Source organism: Uloborus diversus, chromosome 8, assembly GCF_026930045.1.
Source record: "Uloborus diversus isolate 005 chromosome 8, Udiv.v.3.1, whole genome shotgun sequence".
Taxonomy (NCBI): Eukaryota; Metazoa; Arthropoda; class Arachnida; order Araneae; family Uloboridae; genus Uloborus; species Uloborus diversus.
In genome coordinates, this window is record NC_072738.1 from 124353812 (window position 1) to 124368122 (window position 14311).

General features: G+C 33.5%; 1 protein-coding gene across 1 annotated transcript in view; it reads left to right on the top strand.

The window, feature by feature from the left end:
• LOC129227236 (ras-related C3 botulinum toxin substrate 1-like) overlaps nt 1–14311 on the top strand; it is a 56740-nt gene that overhangs the window by 26943 nt on the left and 15486 nt on the right. Inside the window, 3 exon segments of the mRNA XM_054861746.1 lie at nt 6400–6436; nt 6438–6472; nt 11962–12079. Coding sequence (XP_054717721.1) covers nt 6400–6436; nt 6438–6472; nt 11962–12079 — 190 coding nt within the window.

Below are 14311 nucleotides of genomic sequence, written 5' to 3' on the forward strand. Positions count from 1 at the left end.
CCAGGAAACATCACGATCAAGGAAATTCAAAAAAATTTCCAAATTGGTGGCATTCGAAAGAGCATTGGAAAACATGTTTATGGCACTGAAACTACGTGCCCTCGTGACCACGTTATCGAAATACGAGGTCTCTAAAAATTGCCGAAATTTTCAGTAAAGTCGCCAAATTTAGCGAGTTTTGTTCAGAAATGGAAGGTACGGCGCGATTTCAACATCTGCATCTGACAAGACATTTCACTTCCATATTTGGTCACCACCAAAGCGCGTGAGAAATAGCGCATTAATTCTTTACTCGGGGTGACTACCATGGCGCGGGGTGTCGTGGCACAGACTGCGGGCATTGAAATTTTTAGGGGCTTGTGTTCCGGGATATTAATGTGCAACTGTATAGGGGAAAAACGCCACCGCCCGAAATATTTGTTTTATTTTATTGTAAAAAACAATGGAAATATAATGTATATTGATTTCAAATCATATTTTCTTTTGACGAATCCCCTAGACCCCAAGGGGAGTTCCTTCAAACATTTATTTCCAACTACAGAAATGTGAATGTAGGTGTGTCTTTTGTTGCTTTTCGAATAACTAAAAGTAATTTTCTCGAATAATTTAATTTGAATCTCCCCTCTGTAAAATGTTATGGAGAAGGTCAAGATAAAATTGTCTTTTAGCATTTTAGGTAGTAGTAGTAGATGTAAATAGATTTTTCTTCACTAGTTTTCGTGGTTATTATTATTGGTGAAATATATTTTATTTCTAAAACAAGGTTCTCATAAGTATTAATTATTTTTTCTTTTAGGTTCTGTGCAAAGCTAATTTGTTCTGATTTTTGACATTTTACTGTAGTAACAAAGCAAATTAAAATATACTGCAGTGAGAGGGTTCCCTGAGCTTAAACTTTTGGGAAAGCAAAAATTTTCAATTTACCGAAAGAAAATTCAAATTTTGCCGAGCGATAAAATGCGAGTATGCGCAAATAATAATGTATGAAAAGTGACTTTCGGGAGTTAAAAAATTGTAATTATGTCCTCTAATTTGCCGAACTGTCAGACGAACTTTGTGGAATAAGGAAAATATTTGGGAGGTCACAGTGACCTCCCATCAGTGCGCTCCTAACTGCAGTCAACAAGAACGACCTCCTATTACTGCGACCGATCTGTCATAGGGTTCGAGCACAAAATCTCGTTTAAAATTCCACAGATGTAATGATATTTTAGCATCCAATAGAACGTATTAACTGAATACATTTGAATATACCGTTCAAAGTTTTAAACTTTTTTGTTATTCTTAAGAATGTCTGTTAAAAAACTGATGTTTAAAACTTTTATGCTTCTGCGGGTGAAATATTTCCACTGAAAGAGTTTATTCGATGATGAAACTGTTTTGAAAAAAAATATGATAACCGTAGAGAAACGGTAAACACACTTTAAATTCTTTTTTTTTGAAAAGTCGTAAATCTGAAGTCTTTAACAGTATCTAAATACGAAGAAAAACGACAATTTTAAAGATTTCAAACCATGTTCTCAAATTTAAAAAAAAACGATTTCTGTCAGTTATTTCCAGTGTGTTTTTCGTTAAGTGTATCGTTTTCAAGTTATGTGTAAGCCCTCTAACAAGTCAAATAAAAAAAAAAACTGTATTAATTTTTATTTTGCTCGTATTTGAATTCCCTTTTAACGTGAAACATAATTGGTAAAAGTGACTTCAGTATTTTTAAAAAATGACTAAATAACATGCAATATGATGTGCATTTACGTTATAGCGACTTTCAGTTGCAGTGACAGACTTTTTCGAACTTTGTTGTTTTCTTTTTTTTTAAATTGTTATTTTTTTATTTTTAAATTAAAAATTAAACATTTTCGCTAGCAGTGGTCAGACAATAAAACTTCATGAATGATAATAACTTTTGAAAAAAATAAATAAGAGCTGGGATACTACAATCCATGATCATTTTCTTTCAACATCAAAAACTATCCATTTTATTTTCAATATGTAAGCTTTAATAAGCATGTTTTTTTTTTACTTGTTCATATTAATTCTCGTACATAATTATTAATTACTTACAACACATTTCATAACAAGAGTACAAACTTGAATTAGTTAAATAAAACACACTTGAAATGCACTTAAATTCTAAAATGCATTGTTATCACGATTACAAAGTTAAATCCTACGTTCGATTTCGTTATAAAGTTGTAGGCTCCTCTGGATAAAGCTCTCTAGTTTCCATTTCACAGGCTTCATAGTTACTTTTTAATTTTACGCACACAAGTAAAGGGTTAATTCGAAACATCGTTTTCGCGCTTTGCAAGATGACCAGAAATGGGAATGAGAGTCTTGCTAGACGCAGGCAATGAAATCACGTGGTATTTTCCATTTCTTGCCAAGTCTTGAAATTTGGCGAATTTTCGTAAGATTTCGACAGACTTTGACCCCCCCATATCTCAAAAACAAAAGGACGAGGGCACACAATATTTGGGTCAAATTTTTTCTAAAAATACTCTTTCGAATGCGACCATTTTAAACTTTATTTCATGATTACTGAACTCGTGATGTTTCCTGGTAAGTAGTACACAGTACAAAGTCTACTGAACCGAAATACAAGGGTATTTCTTTGTTATCTTGAATTTTTAGCCCCCCCCCCCCCCCAAAAAAAAAGAACGTTTGAAATGGAAACATATTGTTCTGTGTAAAATTTTGCCAGGGAAATTTTCTGCTGAGAAATCTTCATTCATTCCTTTTTGCTGAATATTTGTATTATACTTGAATACGATTTGTATACTAACAGATTATTTAAAAAAAAACTTATTGACATAATTAAAAAACATACTTTTGACATACTTATCTTTTTTCCAACCAAAATAATTCTTTTACTTTTCTTTATATATATATATATAAAACTATAATATTGCTTTTAAAAACATCACAAAACTAAAATGCTGATGTATTAAATTTTCATCAAAATTGTCAGTGAAATTAAAATCTTGGATTGTCCCCAGCTACTTGGGTAGCGCATATATCTGCAAACTCATTTGTGTCATGAAGTTGTGTCAAATCCAACAATAGGCATTCAAATAAAGCCTTTTTTGTTTTGCATATTGCTACGATTGCATTTTTGAAGCACTGCACACAGTATTTTAATAATTATTCTGTTTGAAGATGAAGTATAATATTTTTTAAAAGTTGAATTTACATTCATCATGATTTTGATGTCTACTAAAATACTTAATAGCATAAAGCACATTACTAGGCAGTTTTTAGATAGGAAGGGAGGATCCGTAACTAAATACTGTTCATCATACATTGAAATTCAAAGGATTTTGAAAAGGCCTCGAATTTTTTATTCTTATAGGAAAAGTGGTCATAATTATAGCCTGAAAATGTTGAAACACACCCAAAGCTAAGATTCAGCATTAGCTAAATGTTCCTACGGAGTTTGAAAAATGTGCTTAGCTGGCATAGGGGGGGGGGGGGTAGGAGTGTGCACAGAAATTTTAGAGCCCGTCACAAATGACTTTTCCGAGTCCCCCGCGATGTTGTTTGCCTCTATATTTCACCCCTAGTTTAAAAAATATTGAACCCCCTTGAGGATCAGGCCCGGCCCCAACAGGTGTCCCTTCTCCCCCGCTGTGCACGCCCCTCGGGGGGGGGGGTGCTCATGGTACAGAGGAATGGATGAAATTTTCGCAAGGTGTTTTAAGATGCTATTTTTCTTCTTTTTTTGGGGGGGGGGGGCTCAGTACTTTTTGAGAAGTGCGTCATTGGTCTTGGATGGGGGAAGACCACATTAAAATAGTGCCCTTTTTATAATAAATAGTGCCCCTTTTAAAGACCAGCACCCTGCCCTTTTTTTTTCTAGAGTGAACACTAAAAATAATAATAATAAACCTTCAAGATCTGTCGACATAATTTGCGCGAACAATTCGATGAAAATATTGCCAAGTGAGAAAAAAATTTTTTTTTTTTTGCAGGATATATTTGGTGTTGCTTTTTTGGGGGGGAAGGGGTTGGGGGTATTTCTGGAGATCCGAGCGACTTGGATGACGTGAAAAACGAACAGAAATAAATCATGTGTTTCATTACGTTTGACCTGATGTGGTCTTCGATTGGAGAGAAAAAAATAAACGACTACAGTTAGAAAAAAACTCGTGATCGTAAAAGGAAAACCTTTGCAAAGATTGTCCAGTCAGGAAAGTATTATTAACTTTGAACTCTTTTTCAAGCTTCTAAATTCTTTCATAACGTCAAATTAAGTAATTATTTAAACACTGGTAATAATTTTGCAATAAACCATTTTACAAAAAAGAAAAATAATGGTCTCCTAAAGAAATTACTTCTACAAAAATAATTTCTGTTAATTAATCAGTTGGTGGGAAATATTCGACTTCCGCTCCAATGATAGCAACGCGCATCGGCGCGAACGAATCTTATGTGTGTGTGGGGGAGGGGGGGATCGTTAGAACGGTTCAAGTGAAGCTAACAAGATTTATATTACTTGACGTACGGGGGCAATGATTTCAATTAAGAATTCCCTTGAGGAAGGAAAGTAACTTTTGCAAATATTGCAATAATTTTTCTGGACCCTACGATATGCGAATACTGTCGACAATAGTATCCGTCCACATTATGTTCAAACACTGTATGAACAAAATGTAAACGATTTCAGTTGTCTTTTCAATTCAATAATAATTTTTGAAGAAAAAAAAAATTGAAATTTCTTCTTTCATTGCTTATGAACTTAATTTACAACGTTTATGCCTATTAGAAGCCCTGTTCCTGACCGATTCGTACTTTTTATTGACACTCAAGTTTCTTAAGAAATTTTTTTGTACCTAATGTCTTAAGTTCGGTGGGGGATATCATTATTTAGCACGTCTCCCCTTAAAGTGGTAATCTGTATCCGTCCCCTGCGTGGGAAGATATAGTGCAGCATCTGCAGAAATTAGTTTTTAAGGTACATTTAAAGAAACGCATTTTAAGTTCTTATACTAACAGGAAAATTTTAGAGTTTGAAGTTTTTCTCCATGTTTTATTTTCAGCCTAAACCAAATTAGCAAATGTGTACAATAAAGCTAAAGAACAATAAATGACAAAAGGCATCAAAATGACAAATAAATTACAATTGAAATCAGTGGAGAATATGAATTCCTTTAATTGGATTTTTTTATAATTTTTAAGAATTATGTGAAATAACTTTTGTCTGGTGTAGTTGCCTGATAGTAAGATATGGTTCCTTAAATTTAAAGTCTGCAGTACAGCTGTTTAAGGAGTAAAGGTCAAAACTAAATGAAGTGAATGTACTACTGCAGAAATGAAAAACAGCAAAGTGATTATAATAACCTTAAATGAAAGTCAATTGTGTAGCCAGAAATATTTTCAAGTAAGGGACATGTTTTTCTTTGGGTGAAGTGGGGGGGGGGGGGGGGGTATGTATCATCCAAACCCCCAAAATATGAACCTGTTGAAGGTAATTAATTCATTCAAAGATTAATTTGCTTTTTCTAATTTTAGTTTTTACATTTTTTAAATTTTTTTTATCTATCCAAAGAAATAGTTGAATTAAAAAAAATTTCAAATTTTGACATATTTAAGTTTTAATGGGGAGAGGGGGGACTTGACCAATTTATAGAAAATGTCTTGTGTCTGTTTGTGAACATATTTTTGTGGCAACTGTAATTCAAAATGCAAACGCAAGAGATGGAGTGAGATTTGGTATACTAATGGCCCCCTGAAGGAAACTGCTGCTTGTCAGTTTTTTGACTCCAAAAAGGGGGTGCAATAGACTTTTTTCTCTTCAAGTATGACTTCTATACCTTAAGAAGTAATAGCAGAATTCAAAGAAAGTTTTAAATACATTCGAAGGGGGGGGGGGGAGGGCAGGGTCAATTGCCCCCCTGTCTTTGGGGAAATTAACATAGTTACATGCAGGTTGGCATGGTTTTTTGCTGTATTTAATCACATTCATTTTTACCCTTTGCTCTCCTCCTCCTCCCCGGAAAAAATAAAAAAATAACGGGCCTGGATGCAGAAAAGATGTGCCCCATTGAGAACTGGTGCTGATTAATTTTTTGGTACAAATTGTTTGAAAAGAGGGCGTCGCAATCAAACACTTTTCTTGTCAAGTGGGGCGCTACATCAGGAAGCCAAGTAATGTAACAATTCAAACAAAAAATTGGTGTACAAATGGACGCCAATGGGAACAAGTGCAGATTTGTATTGGTGTCGATCGCTTCAAGGGAGTGGCACCTTTTGTTAATTCTGGAACAAGTACTTTTTTCGTATGAACGATGTAGAATGAAGTTTCCTAATGGCCACAAGAAACTTTTTTTTTAAATCCATTATGTTATAGTTGGAAAATTTTAATACTGTTTAAAATGCTATATTTTTTCTTTTCTTTTATAGGGCTGTTGGTAAAACATGTTTGCTGATCAGCTATACCCACAAATGCATTTCCTGGAGAATATATACCTACAGTGTAAGAAAATTATTGCTTAGATTCTACTTGATTGTGTGTTTTTAAACACTCATTTAGTTGATTAAAAAATAATTCATTATTAGAAATGATTCAGTATTTTACAGCATTAAGATTGACTAAACTGTAAAATACTTAGATTTCAGTTTTTCATTATTAAATTTTACATTTCCTTTTCTGCTGTTAATAAATACAATTTTAGAGATGTGTTGGAGGTTATGAAGGCATTGTTTCAACAATGTTCTGCAAAAAAACTGTTTTTGGCAAATCATAAATTAAGCAATTTTTCTGCAGTACTTCTGCTGTACCATTTGTTGCTTTATCCATATCTAAATGGTACTCAAGTTCATGCCCATGTTCTAGCCAGCATGGACTGCAGAACAATTTAATTTGTGCCTTCAGAACCTAAATGTTAACAATGCTACACAAATGACTACACAAAAAAATATTTGTGAACCTGCGAAATATTCTTGTTCAAACTGCACATTCATACGATAATTAGTTGCTCTTTATAAATATTTTAAATGTCTCGAGGACTTTTCAGACACCCTGTATTTTTTATGCATGTTTTCAGGATTGGCAAGTTTTTGACAGTTGGTTATCCAATTTTAACCTGGGTTTTCACCTCCATGTCAAGGTTTTTGACATAATTATCAAAATCTTGAGTTTTTTTTAATCCAAAATATGTCTAAAGTTAATATTAACAAAATTAACAAGCAAGTGATTCTTAGGTTTATAAATTTTGATTTCACATGCTAAAAGAAACTTGTTGACTGTCTGTTTTAGATATTTGAATGATTCATATTTAAAAAAAAAATGTAATTCTGATTCAACAATTCTAAAATCCAGGAGCAAAGAACAAGTTTCCATTTCCTAGTCCCCTAAATGACAGGACTGATCAATCCACTTTTGGACATATGTACTAAACAAGATCTTTAACTTACTAAAAATTATCTCCCTTTTTGAAATGTCATTATCATACTATATGAAGCAATTTTGATGGGTCTATCTTCTTCCTTTTCTGTGGTATATGAGAGAGCTTATTTGCTTGCCTCCTTCTTTGATTGCCATGAATGTGTTTATGTTGAAGATTGAATGTAATTAATATATTTGCTGAGTCTCTAAAACTGTATTTGCACTGAACTAAACAAGAAATTGGAGTTGAAATCTAGAAAAATTAAATAATAGTGCATAAAATTTTGAAAAAAAAATATTTTGTCATTCACTTGTGTTTTTTCATAGAATTTATACAAAAGAAAAATGTTGAATTAATATTCTAAGCTTCATTTCATTTTTAAAAGTTTGTTAGACATTTTATGGTGATATGTTGCAGTGTGATTAAATGTTTATATTTTCTTATATGTAACCACTTAATGTAAAATAAAACAGCTGGGTTCAAATCTTTGAAACTCTATAGTATTGAAATTTATTTAGTCATTATTACTCTCTTATCTTATATGCATTTGGTTTGTTTAATTAACAACATACTTTAACATTTCACTTGTCTCATCCAAAACGCATAAAAGAAAGTAGGTCGTTGTGAAAAAAAAGACAAACTGCAAGAACATGAAATCTGTTTTATTGAATAAAGATATGAATGACATTTAATATACAAGATGCTTGGAGTGTCTACTGTCCCCAACAATGGTGTTATGAAGTTCTGAAACTCTGTATAACTTATTGGAGTGTGTGTGGGGGGGGGACCAACAAATACATTAGTCTCACATCTGATAGACTATTTCATGCATTCCAGTGAACCAGGAGAGTTTCCTAAAGATTCTGTCGTTGATCCCAAGAGAAGGAAGTTACATGGAGTTAGGTCTGGAGTGTATGGGGAGCTACTCTATCCCATGCCCTTGAATTTTTCTGCAAATAATGCAATCAACAGCTCACCAAACCTTGTTACAAACCAAGTGAAAATGTCAGTAGATCACTTGGGGGGGGGGGGGGAGCAGCTCCACCCTGTATGAACCAGTTAAGGCAGCCCGCTTTAGAGCCAAAGTAATACTCTAGCAACTCTCAATACTTCACTTTCATGATGATATTGTCAATGAATATCGGACTAATTATCCTCTTCAATGATCTGGCACGTCACTGTGTGCTTTTGTGGATGTGGATATTAAGGCTGGGCGATGCATTGCCAAAAACCGGTGTACATCCTACATCGTTAAACCGGTTTAGAATTTTTCTCTAAACCGATGCATCGAAACTGCTCCGATGTGCTGACACCAGTCCAGAATTGCTACTATTTTAATCTTTAAATTTTTCACAGTTAGACCTTCATTTCTCCCAAAACATGTAAGAATTGCACATGTGTTACTTACAGACGAATGATATGTTGATGAATCAGTAAGTTTATCATATAGTCACTTGCGAGAAAAAAAGTAAAAGTTAAAGAACAAAATAGCAACAAAAATGCAACATGTATTTTGGTGTTGCAAGATGTGGAGTTCCTAGCACAGATGTCCCACGGGTTGGTAACTTGTAGGGTCACCAACCCTCCCCCCTCCCCCTCAAAAAAAACTTTGTAAATGTTTTAAGTAAACGTTGAGTAAGTGTTGCTCTTCTCAGCAAGTTAGCTGACATTGGAATAGGAGGAAAAACTTTACTTTGGGTTAGAAATTGGCTTACTGGTAGGAAGCAAAGAGTAGTTGTGAGAGGAAATCATTCTAATTGGAGTGATGTTTTAAGTGGGGTTCCTCAGGGATCAGTTTTAGGGCCTCTTTTGTTTATTATATTTATGAATGACATCAATGAAAATATTTCTGGAAGCATAAATTGTTTTGCTGACGATGTAAAAGTTATGAGGATTGTCGAAAATGAAGAACAAGTAAAACAGCTGCAAGAGGATTTAGATCATATTACTAAGTGGGCAGATAAATGGGGTATGGCAGTTAATGTAGGGAAATGTCAAGTGCTACACTTAGGTCATGGAAATAAGCGTATGAGATATCGTTTACAGGGTTCAGTCATAAATCAGGCAGAAAATGTTATGGATCTGGGTGTCTTTATAAATCAGGACTTCAAGTTTAGTCAACAGTGCAGTATTGCTAGTAACAAAGCCAACAAAATGCTTGGGTTCATCAATAGATCTATTTCAAACAAATCTAAGAAAGTTCTTCTGCCTTTATATAGGAGTTTAGTAAGACCTCATTTGGAGTATGCTGTTCAGTTTTGGTCGCCTTATCTGAAGAAAGATATTTTTGTATTGGAAAGGGTTCAAAGAAGGGTAACTAAATTAGTAAGGGGACTCTCAGATTTAGATTGATACCAGACTTAATAGGCTTAACATGTACAGCCTGGAGCAAAGGAGAGTCAGAGGGGACATGATTCAGTTATTTAAATTTATCAAAATGAAAGATGTAAATGGATTAAATTTTTGCGGGAAAAGCAGAACAAGGGGTCATTGTTTTAAAGCTATTTAAATCTCAGGCTAACTTGGAAATCAGGAAAAACTACTACTTTAGCAGGGTCGTGGGCACTTGGAATAGCTTACCGGAAGAGGCGGTAATGAGCAAGGGAGTGGATATTTTTAAGAGGGCCATTGATCTTCATTGGGGACTAATTAATTGACTAGGACCAGCCTAGCTGGGCCCAGAGCCTGTTGCTGGTCGTCACATTTGTATTTATAAATATGAAATTCATATAATTTTTAAAAACAACTCAGTTCTATTTTTGTGGCATAGCAAAAGTTTGGGAGACAAACTGCAAATCTATTTTATGCAAAATTTGTCCTAAATAATCTATGTAACCTCCCTCTCTACCTGCAATATTGGGCATTGTATTTTTGTCAAATTTGTTGGATTAAATATAATTTAAGAGAAATTAGTAGATGTTTTCAGAATTTAAGTATGCAAATTTTATATTAAGCTATGAAATCCTCTTTGAGTGTCAATCGGGGCAGTCACCCTCTCACACTGATTACAAGAAACCTTTTTTTAATTAAGGAATGTGAGCTTTTGAATGGAATCTATGACTTTAAGTCCATTTACTTACATTTTTTGCATTGAAAAAACAGGCTCATTGTAATCTCAAAACTTGTCTTCCATATTTTTCATTAACTTGCACTTTTAGCACTGCTTTGTAATATAACTAATTCCTTTCTGGTGCTGAAATCTGTTAATTCGTATCTGGCATGATACCTAATTTTTATACCTTGTTTATATTTTGTAAAACTTAAACAAGCAAGTTTAGTTAAAAAAAACAAAAAAAAAAACTTACATCATGATGAATCAGAACATTGCGATGTAAGGTTGGCGATGCATCACGAGGTAGAAATTCCTACATCTCCCAGCCCTAGTGAATATCGTGCTGAGGCAATACTGAGATGAGGACTTCCCGTACTCCAGTAGCAACAGATTTGCTTCCACTAGCAGTTTTGTAACTGGCTTTATAACACTATAGCCAGGGAGGGTAGTCATTTTGGGCATCTTGTGTATTACAGTCGTCCCTCGCTACTTTGCGCTTCGACTTTCGCGGCTTCATTACATCGCGGTCTTTTTTTTTTTTTTTTTCAATTATAGCAATGAGCCTTTTTTATGTTCTCGTGTAATTTTTTTCTTACAAGAGAATTACAAATTATGTCTTTTAAGTAAGGTAAGCTCTTCTTAGGGACTGTAGTTGTACTAGTTGAGGGAGTGGAGTTTTAAAATCGCCGAAGAAAGTTTATTTCAGTTTAATCTTAAGCGCTAACTGCAAAGTATAAATCACTGTATTATTACTAGGGGATAAATACATCTCTAATGGTGTTCAACAACGTGCTAGCTTTTTAAGCTGTATGCGTAATACCTTTGATGAGGATAAATGTAGAGGGAGAAAGGGGGTACATACAGTCACTAACTGGAAATTAATTCATTATTGAACAAGTTGAAGTTGAGGTATTTTCATAGGTTAGTAGTAGTGTGTATGAACTGCATGTGTGTATGTGTGTACTTTATTTTTCCTTATAATTATCGATTCCGTCTAATATATCTTGTTTTCTCATATTTTGTGCAATATATTAAGTAATACAAATGTTATGTTGGATAAGGGTGCTGTTTCATATCTAGGGGGCTCTAACTATGTTAAAAACCTATTTAAATTGTCGCCAGTATGTTTTATGCCCTCTAATTAGGAAAATATTCAGTTTATAAATACAGAATCCTACTTCCCGGAAATTCAGTTATCACGGTGAAATCTGGAACGAATTAACCGCGATAAACGAGTTAACTGTAAATCTCATTCATAGCTTGATTCAATACAATAAGTTTCATTTTCTTGCATACTTTCTTTTTTCTCAGTGATCACTTCATGATTTATTTTTTTTTTGGACGGTAAGGTGCCGAAAGTATATGAAAAGTTCTCAGTGTGATAGTAAACTATTTTTCATATTAAGTTCTTATTTAATGCTATAACTTTTTTCAATCCAAATTTCTAGTGCTTTTACCAATCAACTGCTTAAAACATGTTTCTGGAAATTATCTTATAATAATATGTTCATATTTTGCATTTAGATTTGATAATTATTCAGCAAATGTTATGGTAGATGGTAAACCCATAAATCTTGGCTTATGGGACACAGCTGGTCAAGAAGATTATGATAGATTGCGACCATTATCATATCCACAAACTGTAAGGACTGTTTTTATTACCTTGATTTTATCAACAAAATATTTCATACAAGAAAATTTCTAACAGTTTTCATTAACCATTTAGGATTTAATCTCAATCACATGACCTTAAAAATATGTCTGGAGCAAGGGTATTTATTATTTTCTGCTTGCATAACTTGATGTAACTTTGTATTTCCTCCCCTCCCCCATTTTCAAGGTTAAAGTGAGATTTGAAAAGCTTTATACAATGATCCCAAGTTCTGTCATCGGCACAGATATTTAGCCCATCTGCATCCTCCATTTTAATAAAATCTGGATTTTATTAAAATCTCTCCTTCGCTAGAGACGATACATATTAAGCCTTATCATTCATCTGATTTTTCAGGTAATTGGTGGAATTTCGAAAATTTCAATCTTTATGTTTTCAAAATTCAGTTTTTTTAAAGTTAGGAAGAAAAAAACACTGGAATTTAACAACACATTTAACAACACCTACACTTGTAAGAAAAATAGTTTTGCATTTTTGTTCAGCATGCTTTTTATCGTTTCTTTTTTAGGAAATAATGAATACTAAATGAAAAGAAACAATAGCAGGGCAATTTTCGAATACATGACCTGTGCGTAACGCTAAGTTTTTTATTTTCTTCAAGAAACTATTAATTAAATATGGGATTAACTGCTATGCCTTGACAGTATATTAAAGCATGTATTATTCCCCAACAGCCTTATTTTTTAAGGCTTTGGTTACCTGGAAAAAAATTAAAAACTTAGTGTTACTCTCGGGACATTTTTTTCGAGAATCGCCCAGCAGATCTTTTAGAATTACTGCTCAATTTCAAAAAATGCTAAGTTTCATTATGAAGTGAAAAAATTAAAGTTCTTTTTATTTTCATCAACATTTTAGTCTGAAAATATGGTTCCACTAAATGTCCCATCAGTTAAAGAGAAGAGGGGGGGGGGGTCAACCCCAGCAGAGATCTTGGTTTTAACATTACCAATTTTAATATATTTATTCAAGGGCGGATCCAGAAACTATTCAAGAGAGGGGAGATTGACTTTTTTTACTTGCCTTTTGCTACATATTCTGATTGATTTTCTTAGGTTGAACGAATGTTTGGATCTTTAATTCCGAAACATTGAAACATTTCCAGAATTGAGCCCTGGTCCGACCCCCCCCCCCCCATCCTTATATCATCATCAAAGGTCGTCTTAAATTGTGTTTTTTCAACTTCATTATGAAAAAGTGCAGGAAAAGCATTCAGGGGGTGGGGAACTTGATCCCCTATTCTCCTAGAATCATCAAAGATCATCATCAAAATTGTGTTTTTCGAAATTTCTATTTCAAAAATTTCTTTGGGAAATAATTATTCCTAACGCATTTCCCCAACGCTATAAAAAAAATGGACTGCATTTTTTTTTTTAATTCCGAAACATTCTTGGGAGGGGGGTTGCCTAACCCCTTCAAAAACGTCATCGAGGATCGACTAAAATTCCTTTTCTTAAATTCAATATTAAAATATTGGCTTTGAGTCCCTCAAGAATGGGGTGATTGCCCTTCCCTTGTATCAGTCCTTGACAGTAGTCTATATGCATTATTAGTAAAGTCAGTTATGACCAACGCCTCCCTAGAGGGTGGATCTGGCTGCCTAAGTGTGTCCCATTAAATGCTATTGACTTTTTCTTTAAACAACCAGTTATCAAAATAAACCAAGAGAATGCAGTTCCTAAAGTAATCTGGTGATAAAACATTGGTATTCTTATAAAACTTGCCCCCCCCCCCCCACCAAGAGTTTAAAAAATGACAAAATAAAAACTAGGTGAAATATTTTTATTTAAATTTTATTACTCATGTTTTTCTTAAAATTTCAAATAATGGATGATGGTATGCTTCAGACAAACATACCACTGACTTTTCTCTCAATAAAATGGATATTACTAGTTGGGCAAAAAACTTTCAGATTTTCTAATGTTCAATTATAACGTGTATGTCTTTTAAGCTTGTAATCATAATCTGAATCAAAGTCCAAAAACTAACCTAATAGCCTTCCTTTGAACCATTTTCAATAAGTTAATCTTTCTTAAAATAAAGGGACCAAAACTTAACAGCTGACTCCAAACAAATAGGTCAAATTATTTGGCATATTTATAGTATCCTTCTTGCAATCATAATTTAAAATTATTATTTAAAAAATATTATTTTTTTGAACTACAAATTTGATGCCATTTCCGTATGTTTGCTACCACTAAACTC